Source organism: Thamnophis sirtalis, unplaced genomic scaffold, assembly GCF_051295495.1.
Source record: "Thamnophis sirtalis isolate CommonGarterSnake01/CBP01778 unplaced genomic scaffold, rThaSir2_p1.2 scaffold_5, whole genome shotgun sequence".
Lineage (NCBI taxonomy): Eukaryota > Metazoa > Chordata > Lepidosauria > Squamata > Natricidae > Thamnophis > Thamnophis sirtalis.
The window spans coordinates 78,304,151-78,321,598 of NW_028261385.1; the positions used below are offsets into that span (position 1 = coordinate 78,304,151).

The 17,448-nt window shown below is 37.9% G+C and overlaps 1 protein-coding gene across 1 annotated transcript in view; it reads right to left on the minus strand.

The window, feature by feature from the left end:
• Window positions 1-17,448, minus strand: part of FREM1 (FRAS1 related extracellular matrix 1) — a 94,103-nt gene that overhangs the window by 53,246 nt on the left and 23,409 nt on the right. Inside the window, exons 7-15 of the mRNA XM_087716089.1 lie at window positions 16,436-16,544; window positions 14,816-14,947; window positions 11,429-11,773; window positions 9,298-9,440; window positions 8,098-8,294; window positions 6,466-6,556; window positions 5,321-5,488; window positions 1,226-1,434; window positions 565-658 (exon numbers count right to left, since the gene is read on the minus strand). Coding sequence (XP_087572215.1) covers window positions 565-658; window positions 1,226-1,434; window positions 5,321-5,488; window positions 6,466-6,556; window positions 8,098-8,294; window positions 9,298-9,440; window positions 11,429-11,773; window positions 14,816-14,947; window positions 16,436-16,544 — 1,488 coding nt within the window. The remainder of the gene's footprint in view (window positions 1-564; window positions 659-1,225; window positions 1,435-5,320; window positions 5,489-6,465; window positions 6,557-8,097; window positions 8,295-9,297; window positions 9,441-11,428; window positions 11,774-14,815; window positions 14,948-16,435; window positions 16,545-17,448) is intronic.

The window sequence follows — 17,448 nt, forward strand, 5'->3', positions numbered from 1 at the left end:
ATTTTTAGTTAGCTAGGTTATCGTGTATTTATTTATTTTATATCCCACTAAAGGCAGGGTGTAACTTTGAATAGTCACTAATCAAACGGTTGTAAATCGAGGACCACTGTTTGCAGAATTAGCCTTTTACTCATACCTTTAAAAATCATAATCTCTATATTTGGCTTGAGATTTTCCTGATTTTACAAACAAAAGGCAAACTTTTTGAACCGTCTGATTTGTAACAATCTAGGAATGGTAACCCAAATAAAAATGCAACATAAGTTTGGTTTTCTTAAGGGGCCTTTGCTGAAATAACTTTTTCTGACACATTGCATTTTCTTCATCATTTAATTCTAAATGAAATTTATTCCTGACAATAGGGGATAAACTGAACAGGTGCAGGTGTCTATCAGCTCCTGCATATCAAATCTGTTGCCTAACAAGTACTGTCACATAAACCTCCAAAGTGAAGAACAAAACTCTTCCTGTCTATGAATTCCCAGTTGCTGAAGCCAAGCGCGAATCCCTTTGACAATTTCACTTTTCCACCGGACGTGTGTTTTGAAGGAATCTTACACTGACCTTCACATGGAGGATGAATTCGAAGGAATTAACGCCATCTGTAGCCTCAAAAAGAATATGATCCTGTGGAAACTCTGAACCATTATGATGGTACCTATGGGAATCAAAGGATAAACCTAGGTTTGCAAGGTTGCTACTGCAACTATTGGCATGCTTCAGTAATGCGCTAAATTCTGTACATTGTCACTAAATTCAGTCTTTTCTAAACAAAAAAGACCTAATATTTCCCATTCTTCACTAAGAAGCATCCATGAGGAGGCATGTCAAAAAAAGTAAAATATCAGATACAGGTGTGAAATAAAAACCTCCCCGTTTTTAATCACATGATCAAACCCACCATCTTGACATCTCTCTCTCTCTCTCTCTCTCTCTCTCTCTCTCTCTCTCTCTCTCTCTCTCTCTCTCTCTCTCTCACACACACACACACACACACACACACACACACACACACTTCAGAATCAACTGTTTGAAATAAAATTGAAAGAGACAATTTTGGATCAATTTTCTCAGATCTGCTCGTTTACATTTGCAAAGAGTTAATATGGAGAGGACGGGAAAGAATTTAAACATATTTGCTATCCAATGAATGTAAGACAGGTTACTTTTCATCAAAATTTGATCGGGCCTATGGCTTCACAGCAATAGCAATTTGTACCCTAACCTGACTTTGGACATCTGTAAATCTTCACACGTCAGCCAATCTCTTTGGTTCATAGGATTCTCATTTAACTCAATAGTTCCATGAAGAGGGAGCTTAAGGAGATGTATACGTATGTTTTCCAGCTTGGTGTCCACATCTGAAATCAAAATATGGCCTTTGGTAATGGTGCTCTGGCCCCCTTCTTCCACTTTCAAGTTGTTTGTAAGCACCTAAGCAGAAGAAAAGTTACACTTGCCATTTCCTCTTAGAATAATATTTTTGCTGAAGTTTTAGTACTAGGCCTAGGGCGTATTTTTTCATAGAACACAGTTCTGCAGACTTCAAAATTTCTCATCTAAAAAAAGTTTTGCATTCTGGAGACAGTGTCCACAATATTTTCTCAATTGGTCAACGTTGGACTTGAAGAGTGTTGGTCTTTGTGGACAAAATGAAAAACCATAAATTTTCTGAAATTATATTTTCTTTTTTTTAAATAGTATTTATTTAATTTTCCAATATTTAAAAGACAAAACACAAAACACAAATTTACACCTATAACAGTTTTCTATATCGATATCAATATTTTTCATAACAATCCTATTTACAAAAATTCTATCTCAATTTCACTATCCTAAGTTATATCCTTATTTAAGTTATAATAACATCAAATCAATATTGTATATTTCTTATACCTTTTACATTTTATATATTACACTTTAACCTTTTATACCCTAAGTTTTACGTTTACTCTCAAGCCAGGAATACCATCTATTCCAAATTTGATAGTATTTGGTTTCCTCCCTCGCCTTCATTTCCATAGACAGTATATCCATTTCTGCGCATTCATAAATTTACCTTCTTATAATCAGATCTGGAGGAGTATCTGTTTGTTTCCAGTTCTGTTCTAAAACAATTCTACTTGCGGTAAGAATATGTAATGTTATGTATTGTAATTTTCCCCCCATTTTCCCATCAGAAATACCCAGGATGAAATTATATTTTCTTATTGCAGGAGATCAGGTAGATGGCCATGAGGGACATATGCAAACTCCATTGTCATAGTGGGAAAGAATAAAACCATTTCTAAACTCAGGACATCTAGTTGGCATTTAGAAGAGGTTCAAACAGGTGCCTTCTTAATGCAGAGAAATGCCTCCCTAATAAGTAGGAGAAAGGAGGTACAACGCAATCAGACAAGCAACTTTCTGTTACTACAGACAAACTCAATTAAAGTTGTTTTTGCCCTCCTGTGGAGGGGATCTATCTTGTGGTAGTGGCATTCCTGCTTTGAGGTGTACTTATATATCGCTAGATTTATTGAGATTTCAAAATCATATAGTAGTTCTGATTCTGCTGATTCCACTCACAAGTCTCCCAAAGTCTGAAACTGACCCCATTATTATCTTCACTTCTGCCAATCTCAAAATGCAAAAAAACATGCAGAGAACATTATGAGAGAGCCAGCACTCACATTTATCTTCGGTTGGCAAAACTTTTATCTCCACTGCACACAAAACTACAAAGAGTGTCCCACCTTTTGAATTATTGTTCCTTAATGGAGCAACAAAAATCCTCTCATCTCAATTCCACACAAAAAGGATATACTTTGTTTCCCCGAAAATAAGACCTCCCTGGATAATAAATCCAATCAGGCTTTTGAGCGCATGCGCTCAAATAAGCCCTCCCCCCAAAAATAACCCCTCCTCAAAAATATTGCAACACAGCAGCAGCCATGAGGTGACCATGCTCACCACTTCCTGCACCTCAAAAATAATAAGACTTCCCCAAAAATAAAGCCAAGTGCTTATTTCGGGGGTCAAAAGAAATAAGACCCTGTCTTATTTTCGGGGAAATACAGGTACAATAAATTGCTATTCCCCCCCCCCCTCCATTTTCAGGTCATCTTGCAGGAACTGATTTGTGCAATTAATCTTCCTCCCCCACAAACCATCATTTTCTTATTCCATTTAAATCATTCTACAGCAACAATTTTTATACAGCATATGTTAACAGTTTAACAGCTGGCTTTTTTCTCAGTGATGCTGAGTAGAGGTGACTTTCAAATTTGAAATTTTCTGAGCTGGAAACAGGGCTGTTTTTAAACTCAGAATGCTCCTGATAGCACAAGAAGAGTATCAGAACATTTGTGAAGTAAGAACAGCCCACTGAAATCAAAACAGATGTTCTGTATTGTCCTTAAAAATTTAAAATTTGAAATGTTTTGCAGTATTCTAATATTCTAATTCTACATGTGAACCAGTGGTGGGATTCAACTTTTTTACTACTGGTTCTGTGGGCGTGGTGTGGCTTGGTGGGCGCGGCAGGAGAAGGATATTGCAAAATCTCCATTTCCTCCCGATCAGCTGGGACTTGGGAGGCAGATAATAGATGGGGGCGGGGCCAGTCAGAGGTGGTATTTACGAGTTCTCTGTACTACTCAAAATGTCTGCTACCAGTTCCCCAGAACTGGTCAGAACCTGCTGAATACCATCTCTGATGTGAACAAAAGATAGAGGAAAAATGATGATTGCTTTTAGCAACGACATGGGGAAAGTTAAAGGAAAGAATTCCCAGAAGTGGGCAACAATCACTTCCAAACTCAACTGCATTGTGATTCAAATGAAAGACCAGTTTTGCTTTGTTCTGGTTCCAGATATAGTAAATATTTTTTCAGTTTTCCAATACCGACATTATAAGATCAGAGAAAGACAATTCTAATTCTTAAAATGTAAAGAAAAGGCAAATCATCATTTGGACTTTAACAGCCTGCTTATTTCTTATACTAACTCCTTCTCAACCCAATAAAACTTTCTTCTATCCCTTTACACCTAAGGTGTGCTTGTTTTAACTGATTGTGAATGTTTCTAACTAGGGGGAAAAACTCAGACCATATGAAAAGTAAAAACATAATATAATTTCAATAGCTTACAACATAGGCTAATAATAATGATGATGATAATCGTATTGATTCCTTTCACAGTTTTTTAAACTGATTTTCCCTTTGTCCTAGCTCGGAAATTGGAAAATTGACAGTTCTAAAGAAGAATTGACAGCATCAGAAATTATTAAAACTTCCTATTTCTATCCATTATTCCCTTTCCTGAACCTATTTTGCCCACCATGCCTTCTCTGGCAAAAGTCCTGTTTCGTAAAATGTGATTCCATTCTCAAATATCATTATTACTATTATGGTTATTGTTTTAAAATCATACCAAAAGTACAATTGAACAAATGATTATGAATAAAACATCTGCATCAGTGGTGGGATTCACTTACCTTCGCTACCAGTTTGCCAATGTAAGCATGCTCTCTACGTGTGCTTGCTACGCTAGCATACGCCCCCTTCTGCACATGCGCACTGCCTTCTGCGCATGCACAGAAGGTTGCGCATTACATCGGGGTGGGGCACAGCTTCCAGTAGGTGCCACTATTGGTTAGCCCAAACCAATAAAAGCTGGCAGACCACCACTGATCTGCATCTGAAAATAAATGAACAAAATCTATGCCCAGCTTAGACTGAAACTCAGATCTAAGTGATATATAGATACTCCTCAATGTAGGACTATAATGGAGTCTGCTCATCATGGTCATAAGTCATGAGAGTCATAAATCAAATCGCCCACTGGACTGACCCTTTATAACCTTTTTGGTATCATGTGATCTTAGGATGCTTTGCAAATGCAAAGTCAGGGGTGAAATCCAGCAGGTTCTTACAGGTTCTGGAGAACTGGTAGCAGAAATTTTGAGTAGTTCAGAGAATTGGTAACGGAAATGCCACCTCTGGCTGGCCCCAGTATAGAGTGGGAAGGGAAATTTTGCAGTATCCTTCCTCTGCCATGCCCACCAAGTAATACCACACCCACCAAGCCACGCCCACAGAACCGGTAGTAAAAAATTTGCATTTCACCACTGCTCTAAGTACAGGCTAGTTTCTAAGTACCCAGAGTGCGGTCACGTGGCCAGCAGGATCATGGCTGCCAGTACTTCAGAACCAGGTTATAAGTACTCCCTGGGAAGTCCATTCTAACGTCAAATGATCACTAAGCAACCGATCATAAATCATGATCTACCTGTAGTCTCCATTTTCTTCTACTTCTTTTAGCATCAAAAACATACCTCTGGAGACTGATTGTCCACTGGAAGGACAGTAATGTTAAAACAGTTGCCATACAAAGTTCCCCCATGTTGATTGCTGATGGAAAATGCGAACTGGATGTATTGAGGTTCAGGACCAATATCTTCCATGGGCGGCACATAGGCAACTTTCATGTGGTTTATGGCATGCTAGGGATGCAAAATAGTTAAACAAATATCTGTTATATAGCATAAAAAAATCTTCCATTCTGTATCTGCATCGCTAATCGTTTTTAAAATAAGGAAATATTTTCAATCATAGGTAAAGGTAAAGGTTCCCCTCGCACATATCTGCTAGTTGTTCCCAACTCTAGAGGGTGGTGTTCATCTCCGTTTCAAAACCGAAGAGCCAGCACTGTCTGAAGACGTCTCCGTGGTCATGTGGCCAGCATGACTAAACGCCGAAGGCACATGGAGCGCTGTTGCCTTCCCACCAAAGGTGGTTCCTATTTTTCTACTTGCATTTTTACATGCTTTCAAATTGCTAGGTTGGCAGAAGCTGGGACAAATAACTGGAGCTCACTCCATTATGCAGTGCTAGGGATTCGAACCACCGAACTGCTGACCTTTCTGATCGACAAGCTCAGCGTCTTAGCCACTGAGCCACTGCGTCCCCTTTTCACTCATACTACGCTATAATCCAAGGTTAGGCAACCATGCTGGCTCAGGAATTCTGGAAATTGAAATCCACAGGTTGTAAAGTTTTCATAGTTATCCACCCCTATTTTAATCTAGTTGTGCATACATTTTTACAATAACCTATTTTATATTTTACATTTCAATTATTACGCAGCTCTGAAAGCTGATCATTTAAAAGGAATGAGGAAATGAAGGTAAAAGACCTTTAAATTATGGATGTGAAAATGTTTACTAAAAACATTGCAGACTACAGGAAAAAAACCATCAATGGTCTAGGATGGTTCCTAGACCAAATTAAGATTGTCCACATAGGAATTCTTCAAAGCTAGCATTAATTTTGGGCTTTTTTTTCCTTCCATGGGTTCCTTGTAGTGAAAACTGCTTCTAATCACATGCAGAGCAGCTTGTTTTTCAATTGACTCTTTAGATAAAGTGAGTGTAATGCATGATGGGACATTTTCAGGTCAACTTTAAATTTAATGACAAACCTGAGTGAATGATCTTAGTGGTGGAATAGAAGGATCCTTGATAAGCCTAGGAATACTCTCTACCATGAATAATTTTCCACCATCTGTATGGCTGTAGGAAAAAAAAAGAACTGTCATATATGTGTACTAAATCACAGGAGGTTTTGAAAAGAGAAGAAATACAGTCATTCCAAAATAGGACAGAAAGTTCCTTATAAGTGTCTTTCTACTTGTTATAATTTATAGTGAAATAACTGTGATCACAGAATGTCTGGGTAAGTACTTGTAGGTAGATAACATACAGCTCTGATTTTATAATAGATTTTGCTACAGCCATTAAGCAAATGCGAAAGTTGTTAAGTGAATCGCTTTATTTCTATGGACTTTTTTTGGCCAGAAACCAGCCCAAAAGACAGAAGCTCACAAAAGAATATCATAATTCATGGTGATGTCACCACAGAATGCAATAACTGCTCAAAAAGGTAAGTTGATTGCCAAGCATCCAAAATGCAGTCATGTAATTGCAGTCATGTAATGCAACTATTGGAACTCTAGAATTGACTCATAAGTACATTTGGAGAGGTCCACTAAGTGACCAGTCAAGTAATGTAATCACAACTGTCTATTATAATGTCCATAATACTGAGATGTTATTATGGCAAGCTACCTATGTACTTAGTAGTTCTTAAAGTCTTGTGCACAATCTGAACCTTCCCAATTCAAATAACCATAATTGTGTTTTCAAATGGCCTCCTGAGGTCATTGTAGGTCTGCTTATATGGATTCATATTCGTTGTCATTGATCAGCTTCTCATATTGTTGTCTATGATGCCTTGACATGTACATGTCAAAGATCTTAAGATACAAAATATCTTTGATTTCTACTTAAATATACGTTGAGGGCCGCTTCTGGTATTGCACATATAATATAGTCCTATCTCCACACATCCATGCCAGAGGTGGTATTCAGCAGGTTCTGACCAATTCTGGAGAACCGGTAGCAGAAATTTTGAGTAGTTTGCAGAACCGGTAAATACCACCTCTGACTGGCCCCTCCAGTCTATTCTCTGCCTTCCGAGTCCCAGCTGATTGGGAGGAAATGGGGATTTTGCAGTATCCTTCCCCTGGAGTGGGGTGGGAATGGAGATTTTACAGTATCCTTCCCCTGCCACACCCACCAAGCCCCACCATGCCCACCAAGCCATGCCCACAGAAACCAGTAGTAAAAAAAAATTGAATCCCACCACTGATCCATGCAGGTAGAATAAGTGATTGCAATAAATGTAGAAAAATGGGAAAACTTATCAGTCAAGGTACACATAACATAAAACAAACAGAGAAGCAGGAGTCCTTCTAATCTCTCCTTAAACATACTCCCAATTGAGCGTCAAAAGATAGCCGAGCCTGAAAACACACATGTATGCCCTCAACTCACAACCACAATCAAGTTCAACATTTTTATTGCTAAGCAAGGCACTTGTTACGTGAGTTTTGCCCCATTTTATGATCTTTCGTCCCACCATTGTTAAGTGAATCACTGCAGTTGTTAAGTTCATAACACATAAATGTGAAAAATGGTCATAAGTCATTTATGAAATGACAAAATACACGAAATGTATTTTGTTCAGCAAAATGTACATCCCTGGGACTTACTAATGTGCAAAGGAGAAGAATGGGGGAGATGTTATGATGTATATCAGCTCACTGTCCTGGGTTTCCATATCTATGTAATGAAGGTGTGTCTTTGTTAAATAAGCAATCTCCGTTTCCTTGACAATCAGATGACGGCTTGCTCCTGGAAATTCTTTTGGCAGCTGATCATTCACAGGAATTATGTGTACTCTAATTATCTAGGACAACAATAATAAGACCAATTATCATACCCTGATTTTTTCTAAACAGAGACCATCCAAAATGCTGCAATAAATAACCATGGCATTTAAAATGAATCTATGCAACTTGTTTGACCACACACCTCAAGCACAAGGGTTGTCAAGTTTTGCAAGCATGTGCAGACCCTGCATTTACCTAGATACTATCCCTATTTTTTTTTTAAATGTAATGAGATTTCAACATTTTTACATGAGCTCTCACAAATTATCACGTGGGCAGGTTGCAAGAGCTGGCAATCTTGTGAAATGTTTTTCTTTACATTTTGTTTAAATTAATCTGTGTTATACTTTAGAAATCCCTGGACACTTTCTTAAATGTTGTAGATCTTTGTTCTGGTGTCTTTTAGAAGAAACCACTTAAAGGGCAGCTATGTATTCTACTAGTATTTTCATCTAATTTAAATCAGGTTCACTGCATTTTCAATAGGTTTCCAATACCGTTTATCTACTTACTACAAAACAAGAGTTTTTCCCAACCTGATACCACCCTGAAACCTGAGTTACAGCTCCATCATCCCCCTCTATCAATCGTAAATATGGTTGTGGGAAGAATGTTGGGAACTAGTTTTTTCCAAGATAGGAATTCTGATTAGGTAAACAATTAACTGGCATTAGTTAAAAATGTGAGACATGCAAAGCAAACTGTGGATTAAACATTCAATAGCTGGGAGGAAGAAATTATTTCACTATAATATGTAATACAGGTCTAGCTATCCTTGCCACGTCACATATTTAGATAGCTTTGGCTGTCAAGGTAGCTAAAGAAGGAACTTAACAACATTAATCTTAACATGTAATCATAAATTTGAGCTATCTGGGTAAGAAAAAAGTCACTCTGGTATATCTGCATTCTACAAATGGGACATGCTTAATTGTAAGTGAATTTGACACTATATATTTTAGTTATACAGAAATTTTACTGCATTCTCTCTTGATCCCGATAATGATTTCTAAATCTTACCTGAATTTCTGAAAGATTGGGAGGATCATGACTATCACACAGAATCAATTCAATTGAATCTTCAAATATTTCTCCTCCTAAGTGATGGTAGTAAATGATCCCATTAAACAGGTCTTTTTGAAGGAATTTGGTAACTGGATAACCTGTTAAACATCGGTAACAGAAAGAAATCCATAACTTTGATTAGCAGAGGTCACTAATATGATATGATATGATATGTGTATGTGTGTGTGTGTGTTTTCGTAGATTTTCATGGGTGTAGGTATGCTGGTCTTGTTGTATTTGGGTCTATTCCCATGTAAGATTGAGATTGTCTTGGCAACATTTCAACGAGGTCTCACTCGCCATCTTCAGGCTGGGTTTTGGGCTTAAAGCATGGTCGGAACTGCCATTCCACTTACTGAAACAAAGCCAGCACTCCACCACCCCCATCAAGATTTATAGAAAGACAGCAGCTCCGACCACGCTTTAAGGCCAAAACCCAGCCTGAAGATGACAAGTGAGACCTTGCTGTAACGTTGCCAAAACAATCTCAATTTTACTAGGGAAAAGACCCGAATACAATAAGACCAGCATACCTACACCTGTGAAATATATATATATATATATATATATATATATATATATATATATATATATATATATATATATATATATATATATATATATATATATATATATATATATATATATATATATATATATATATACACACACACATACCTATTTCACAGGTATATATATATGGGGGGGTCATGAAATCTTAGACATAGTTATTCTGTATGTAATTCTGAAATTAATCATTTCTTTAATGCTGTTGAGGCTGTTGAGGTACACAAGACTTTACATTTCTTTGGTGTTTTCTTTTAATATGCCTTCTAAACCATCATTTTACTACTGTTCCCACTTATTTAGGAAGAATATAACTTATATTCATTGTAAAGAAACACCATGCTCTTATTCTAGGATAAATTTCTTGTATCAAACTTTACACAGCAATTGCTTTATTTCTCAAACAGGGGCATTCACAGTGGTGGGAGTCAAAACAATAAAGATGATGATTCAATTGTGCAGTCAATTGTATGCATATAAAAATGGATAGGTCTTTGATCACACAGTCACAGCCGCTATCTTAACTTTTTTATTCCTCCCTACAGATATATGGGTATACAATTTCTACGGAGAATTTATTTATTTGTTTTTTTATATCCCTCCGTTATTATTGAGGAATTCATTTTAATTTTGAATGACATACCAAAGGCAACACAGGTAATCCTAAACATACAGCAGTTTATTTCATGAGTGTTCAAAGTTACAACAACAAAGTTACAACAGTCACTGAAAAAAAGTGACTTGTGACTATTTTTCACTTTTACAATTGTTGCATCCCCATGATGATGTGATCAAAATTCAGGCACTTGGCACTGACTCATATTCATGATGGTTGTAGTGTCCTGGGGTCATGTGATCATCTTTTGCGCCCCTCTTACAAGCAAAGTCAATGGGGAAGCCAGATTCACTTAACAACCATGCTTCTAACTCCAACAGCTGCCGTGATTCACTTAACAACTGTAGTAGGGAATGTCATAAAATGGGGTAAAACTCACTTAACAAGTGCTTCATTTAGCAGCAGAAATTTTGGGCTCAATTGTGGTCATGAGTCGAGAACTACATTACCTGTATGTCAAAAAACATATGGGATTAGGGCAGAAAAAAAGATGGAATCAGAAGAAAATTAAATTTGATTGAATTTATAATCCTGGGCATATTTAAATATAAATCCAAATCAAATTTTAACTGATACAATTGATAAGATTGAATCTCTTCTTGTCTTTCAAAAATTGTCAATTTTGTGACAAATTAGGCCTAGAGCCCAGACTTTTAGAAGCATGTGGTCCCAGAGTTTGAAGTTACTATTTATATTTTTGATAATAGATGTGATTCAGAGTGCATTTGTACAGTTCTTAGCAAAAGGAACTAACATAAGCACCAGAGCTAATAAGGCGGGCAAGCGTGAAATCTAATGTGTAGCTGAAAATAATCTCCAGGCATAAATCAAAACAGAACTTAAACATTGTATAAAGAAAAAGAAAAAAGGAATAAAGACCACCATAGATGTTGAGCACATTACCAATAAAATCTGTTTTAGGTTTTTTCATTATTTCTCCTGCTTGCGGTAATCTGGTGATATTGAAGAGTATGTAGTCATCGCTAGAGTCCATATCTGATGCTTGAAGCATTGAACTTTGGATCAGGATCGTTTCTCCTTCATGGACCTCTATTTCAACATTACTAATGAGAAACGGAGGGCTGTCATCTTTGGGCAGAATATTGATTGGAAACCTGTGGCGGCTACTGTGGTGGCCATCAAAGATCCTAAAGACAATGGAGTCTTTAGTGGAATCACTGTCATCATGATGGTAACGAACAACTCCAGTCTTAAGATCCAAGACATTGAACATGAATCCTTTCCCTCCTGTTAGACAATTGAAAGTGAGCAATTCATATTAGAATGTGCTTTGGGAAATGCACTATTTTATAAAGATGGTGCGATAGCTACTGATACAAACACACACACACACACACACACACAGACACATACACACATTCAGAGAACTCTTCTTCTTCCTTCCCAATACCCACCAACATGTTAGCCATTTAGGCAAAATTTACTCCTCCCCCCAATATACAAAGAGTAACACTTTCCATTTCAGCTCATTCTCAGTGGACATCACTGTTCCCTCTAAGGTGCGCGCCTGCGCGGCCGCGCACATAAAAAGAAATCCCCGCGCAGAGGTTTCTAACTGCCGCGCAGAGATTTCTACCAAAGCAAACGTGGGAAGTCCTTTGCAGGCGGCTAGAACTGGCCGCCCGCAAAGGACCTTCCCAGACTTGTTTTGATGAGCCGCCAGTCCTCTTGCTTCTTCTCCTTCACCAGCAAAGCTCCCGCTGGCTTCCCGGCCCATGGCTTTGGTGCCTCTCCCTCCACGCGGAGCACCTGAGCTGGCTCCCGCGTTATCCCTCCCCCTTCCTCCTCTGCCGTGCTTTTGAGGCCGCGGGAGCTAGTAGGAAAGCAGCCGAGCCCTCCGCTGCTTTCCTACTAGCTCCCGCGACCTCAAAAGCACGGCAGAGGAGGAAGGGGGAGGGATAACGCGGGAGCCAGCTCAGGGGCTCCGCGTGGAGGGAGAGACGCCAAAGCCATGGGCCGTGAAGCCAGCGGGAGCTTTGCTGGTGAAGGAGAAGAAGCAAGAGGACTGGCGGCTTTGAAATGCAACCCTTGCCTTGGTCCCGCCGGCCGCGGATTTGATTCGGCGTAAGTGGGGGCCGAACACATGCTGAGCCGACTTTGCGCAGTGAGGCGGAGTAATTAACCCCCCCACACACAAAGAACGTGTGTGTGTGTGTGTGTGTGTGTGTGTGTGTGTGTGAGAGAGAGAGAGAGAGAGAGAGAGAGAGAGAGAGAGAGAGAGAGAGAGAGAGAGAATTGGATCAAAATTGGTGGCCAAAGGAGTGGAGGGAGGGAGGGAGGGAAGGAAGGGAGGAAGGGAGGGAGGAAGGAAGCCCTGCCCCCTGTGAAAAAAACTGAAGATGGAGCAGTGAATGAATAAACCATAAAAGCAACAAACAGTTAATGCGTAAGTAAGCTGAGGAGGAAGTTCTCAAATAAGGAAGAAATATTAGAAAGAAATATAAAAAGCTCAATATGCCAAAACACTTATTTTAGTCTTCATTTAATTACTTGTATTGTAGTCTGATGTAACATCTTTTTAAAGTTAACGTTAGAAAAGATAGGGTACAAAACTTAAATAATAAAAAAATGTACATTCATTTTGAAAAATAAATGCAATACTTGATTAATTTCATATCTTTATTTAAAATAGTTTTGGCATGGCATATGATTTTATTGACTCAGTTGGAAATGATGTGGATGTTGTATCTGACTCTGAGGTATATATATTCTTAAGTAACATAACATATAGCATATTGTCCAAACTTGCTAGACTATTTAATTGATCTTACTACTTTAAAGGGGGAGAGTTTCATGATAAATTATTTTATTACATTTATGTTGCATTTATATATTATATTTATTACATTTATATTTCACATTATATATTTGTATTGTTATTTTAGTGTTTATTGTCAATTTTGATAGATATTATATTGATATATCAATACTGATTTTACTCATACTAAATAACAATTACTGCTATTATTTATCAGCATCAAATATTTACAGTTTTTAATATTGAGTTAGTCGTATTTTAGAATAATAGGATTATCTTTTAATAGGATAATTGGCAAAATCTAATTCACATGTGATGGGTTGCATTCCAAAGAATGTGAGAGGACAGGTTGCCTGCAAAATGCCAGGACCCAGGACCCTGTTGGTGCCATGTCTCTCTCTAGCCAGTCTAACAATGTAAAAGCTGAGCAGAGAGCCTTTTTTTTTTTTCAGGGTGAGTGGAAAAGTATAGTGTTTGAGTGGCACTTTTCATGTCTGGCATTCATCGGGCTGAAACCTCGCTCGCAATTGGCGCTTGACGCTTGGAATGTTGCGCAAATGTCCAGCAGACGCGACAGCAGTTCAAACTGTGGCTCTCTTAGGTGCTCAGGCATGAAACTGTGCCGCTCACACACTGTACTTTTCCGCTCACACTGAAAAAAAATTAGAGGGAACATTGGACATTCCAACTATCATCCACTAACAGAAATGCAACAGGAAGTAGGAAATTGAGGCAGAGAACTGAACTGAATTGAAATCTTACACTATGGAGCAGGAAAAAATGTTCAACAAAAAATATATATATATAAGTGCTGAAAGGAACAAATAAAAATAAGGCAAGCCTTTTCTGATTTTTGCTCCTTAACCAATATATCTAATCACAATTTCTTGGGTTGGACTAGAAGACTCCAAAGTCCTTTCCAACTGTGTTGTTCTCTTCTGTTCAATGCAAAACTAGGGGGAAGAACGAAAGTCTATTTTCAACACTTCACATTTAGGAGGCTATACTAAATGCTGCACATTTTTGTGCACTTTTTCCAATCTTGTTTCACCCACCACATTCAGATCAGAGGGCACAGAAATCACTCAGTTCAGTTAGCAGAATATATAGATGGATGTATGGAAACAGGACAAAAAGCTGGAAAAGGAATGAACAATAGGCAAGAGATAAAAACGGCAGGGAGTTTAGTATGGATAATCTTATTTCAATCAAAAAGTGCAGAATCTTTCAGAATTGCTAGAAGCTGCCTTATAGATAATTAGCGTGGACAGCTCCACAGGAATGGCCCTTTAGTTATTCCAGCTTTAACCCTCTTGTGTCCATAATGACAACAGAACAGAAATGGAAAGTAGGACACAAGGTGATCCCTCCTCTAGTCCAGACCGACCACGAAAGAAACATTTGGGTGAAGAAGGATGATCCAAGAGAAAAATATGCTTTTCATGTTGCAGAGGCTATGCTGAGAACCAAATTGCAATTACTGCAGTCAGACTTTAGAAGGAAGATGGTACCTCTTACAGTAAGCTGCCCATGTTGTAACCCATCCACAGGGACCAAGCGAACTCCACTGATATCATCGTTGTCTACAATCTGAAGCTGCTCCCATGTTATGGGGCGAGACTGACCTTCCAGGAGATCAAGACCTAAAAAAGACAAGAGAAACAATGATACAGCCAGAGTTACTACACTAATATGCATTCAGTGTGATAAATATTTAACATGCGAACATAATAGGTACATGTGTATAGGTGTATAACAAAAATATTGGTTATATTTCTATGCATCCAATAATTTTTTATTGGACCTTAAAACAAACATTTATAAACTACTCTTTAAAGATACATTTCTCTGTTTTACATTCCACATCACCTGATTTAATTCTGCTTTATTGCAGAACAGCGGTATCCAATCTTGGCAACTCTAAGACGCATGGACTTCAACTCCCAGAATTAGAAAAATTAGAACTCAGGGCTGCTCTATTCCAAAACCTTAACCACTACACCAAAGTGGATCTTGGATTCTAATGGCATATCAGGAAAAAAAACTATTAACAAATAGCTTGATAATAAATTAACTCCTCTGAGAGATTATTAGGTCCCTTTTATTGGATATTAGCTCATAACCCGGCACAGCACGGGTATTTATTTATTCCAACCCTCCTTCCATGAATGTTGCCGCAATTTCTAATGTTGGATTTTCCCCTATACAGCACTGTATAGTATGAGCCATTTTAAGGCAGTATGGCAGAAGCCTTTTTAAGGCACAACAGGCTATATCTTAACAGAACACACACCCTGAAGGGTCTTAGGGGTGTCTTACCCCCCACAGTATTTGTTTCCAGAGAGTCATCTGTGGATCAAATTTGGTTGAAATTGCTTGAATTATGTTGGAACATACACACACAGCCATTTTTATATACATAGATCAGGCAAACACTACGCCAGACAATAACAAGAAGTAGGCCAATATGATACAGCTCCATTAAATGTACATAGAACGTTTCTCTCTCATAACTATTTCCTTCTTCTTGCTGCAATCCCTCATAACTATTTCCCTTCAACCTGCTGTCACTCTGGCCAGAAAGAGCTGCTTTTCAATCCCCTTCGGGATTGCCGCAATGGGAGGTTTAATGCTACTAGTGTGGAAAACTCTATTTTCAGGCCAGAAAATCTTGGACCAGCTTCAGTTCACTTCAGTGGCAGTTGCCTACCAAGATGGAGGATCCATTGTGAATTCATGCCCTTAGCAAATGGTCAATGGAGCATATTTGTACCACTTTAAGTACCATGTGCAAATGAATCCTTAGGCATCCATCTGTTATGGATGATTTCCTGTGCTAAGTAAGACGTTACCTTAAACAATTTTCCAACTTGGTGACTGTATGATTTCTTGGGAATACATATTAACATAAAGCAGCAATGAGACTTTCACCCATATTTTCACTCCACTGTATTCAGTGCTAACTCTGTGCTTAAAACTATTTTTTTTCTCTCTGCATAGTTTACTAATCTATCCCAAAGCCAAGAGAGATTAGATCTACTAGAAATCTCCATGGTTTATTTAATTTGAACTTGTAAGCGTTCTTTTGCATTTTAAATCAAAGATATTATGACATTTTAAAAAAATCTCACCCATGTTCCATGAAACCCTCGGTGCATTTGTGTCTGCTGTTCTCACAGAGATATAAAGAGTCATTGGCACACTTCTTTCAAAGTACAAATCATAAACTTCAAATTCCACCTATGAAATAAAACAGACACAAACGGTTTACTAAACATTATTTCCCACTCCGCAAGGTATAGGTAGTTCCCACAGCAGCTAATTTTATCCCCACAGCAGCTAATGGGATGTTACAGGAATTGTGTAGTCAAGAGAAGAACAAAATGATGTCATCCCATTCACCTTCCTGAAGAAATTACAGCTGAGGCAAATGATTTTGATAATGGAGGCAATCTACAGCAAATATATTTAGTAGCAAGTAAGAGTATTTCCTCTATAAATTTGTCTAATATTTTTTAAGATTACCAAAATTGGTCATGACTCATTATTGCTGGGCTGATCTGAATGTTGATTAGGTGTCAACTGTTAGTGACTGTATACATAAATCTGCTTCAAGAACAGATCTACCAACCGTTAAATAATATTCTAAAGTGACATGATAATTTACAATCAATAATGTTTATGACACCAATAATTTGGGACCAAATTCTTTTGAACAGCAACTTTCAGCATCTCATTTTGAATGGAAGAAAAGAATCTTGTACCTTTATTTTCTTTCTACTCAATTAGCACAATGATTTAAGGCAGGGGTCTCTAAACTTGGCAACTTTGTGTTATTCAACTAGGCTGGGAAATTCTAAGACTTGAAGTTCACAAGTCTTAAAGTTGCCAAGTTTGGAGATTTGGATTTAAGATTTAGTGTGTGAATTATTAATTTTAACTTCCACAAGAGGGAGTAGTGATTTTGTTGCAGACCCAGATGCTGCTGAAGGAAATAATATTTCTAGTTTATTGGTTAAAATCGGGGTGGGGGGGACACCTTACACTGACAGAGTCAGTGCAAAAGACATACATGATGTTCATCTGATTTTTCATAATATGATCATTTAACATTTGTCAACTTAAAAGTCATTGTGAGCAAAAG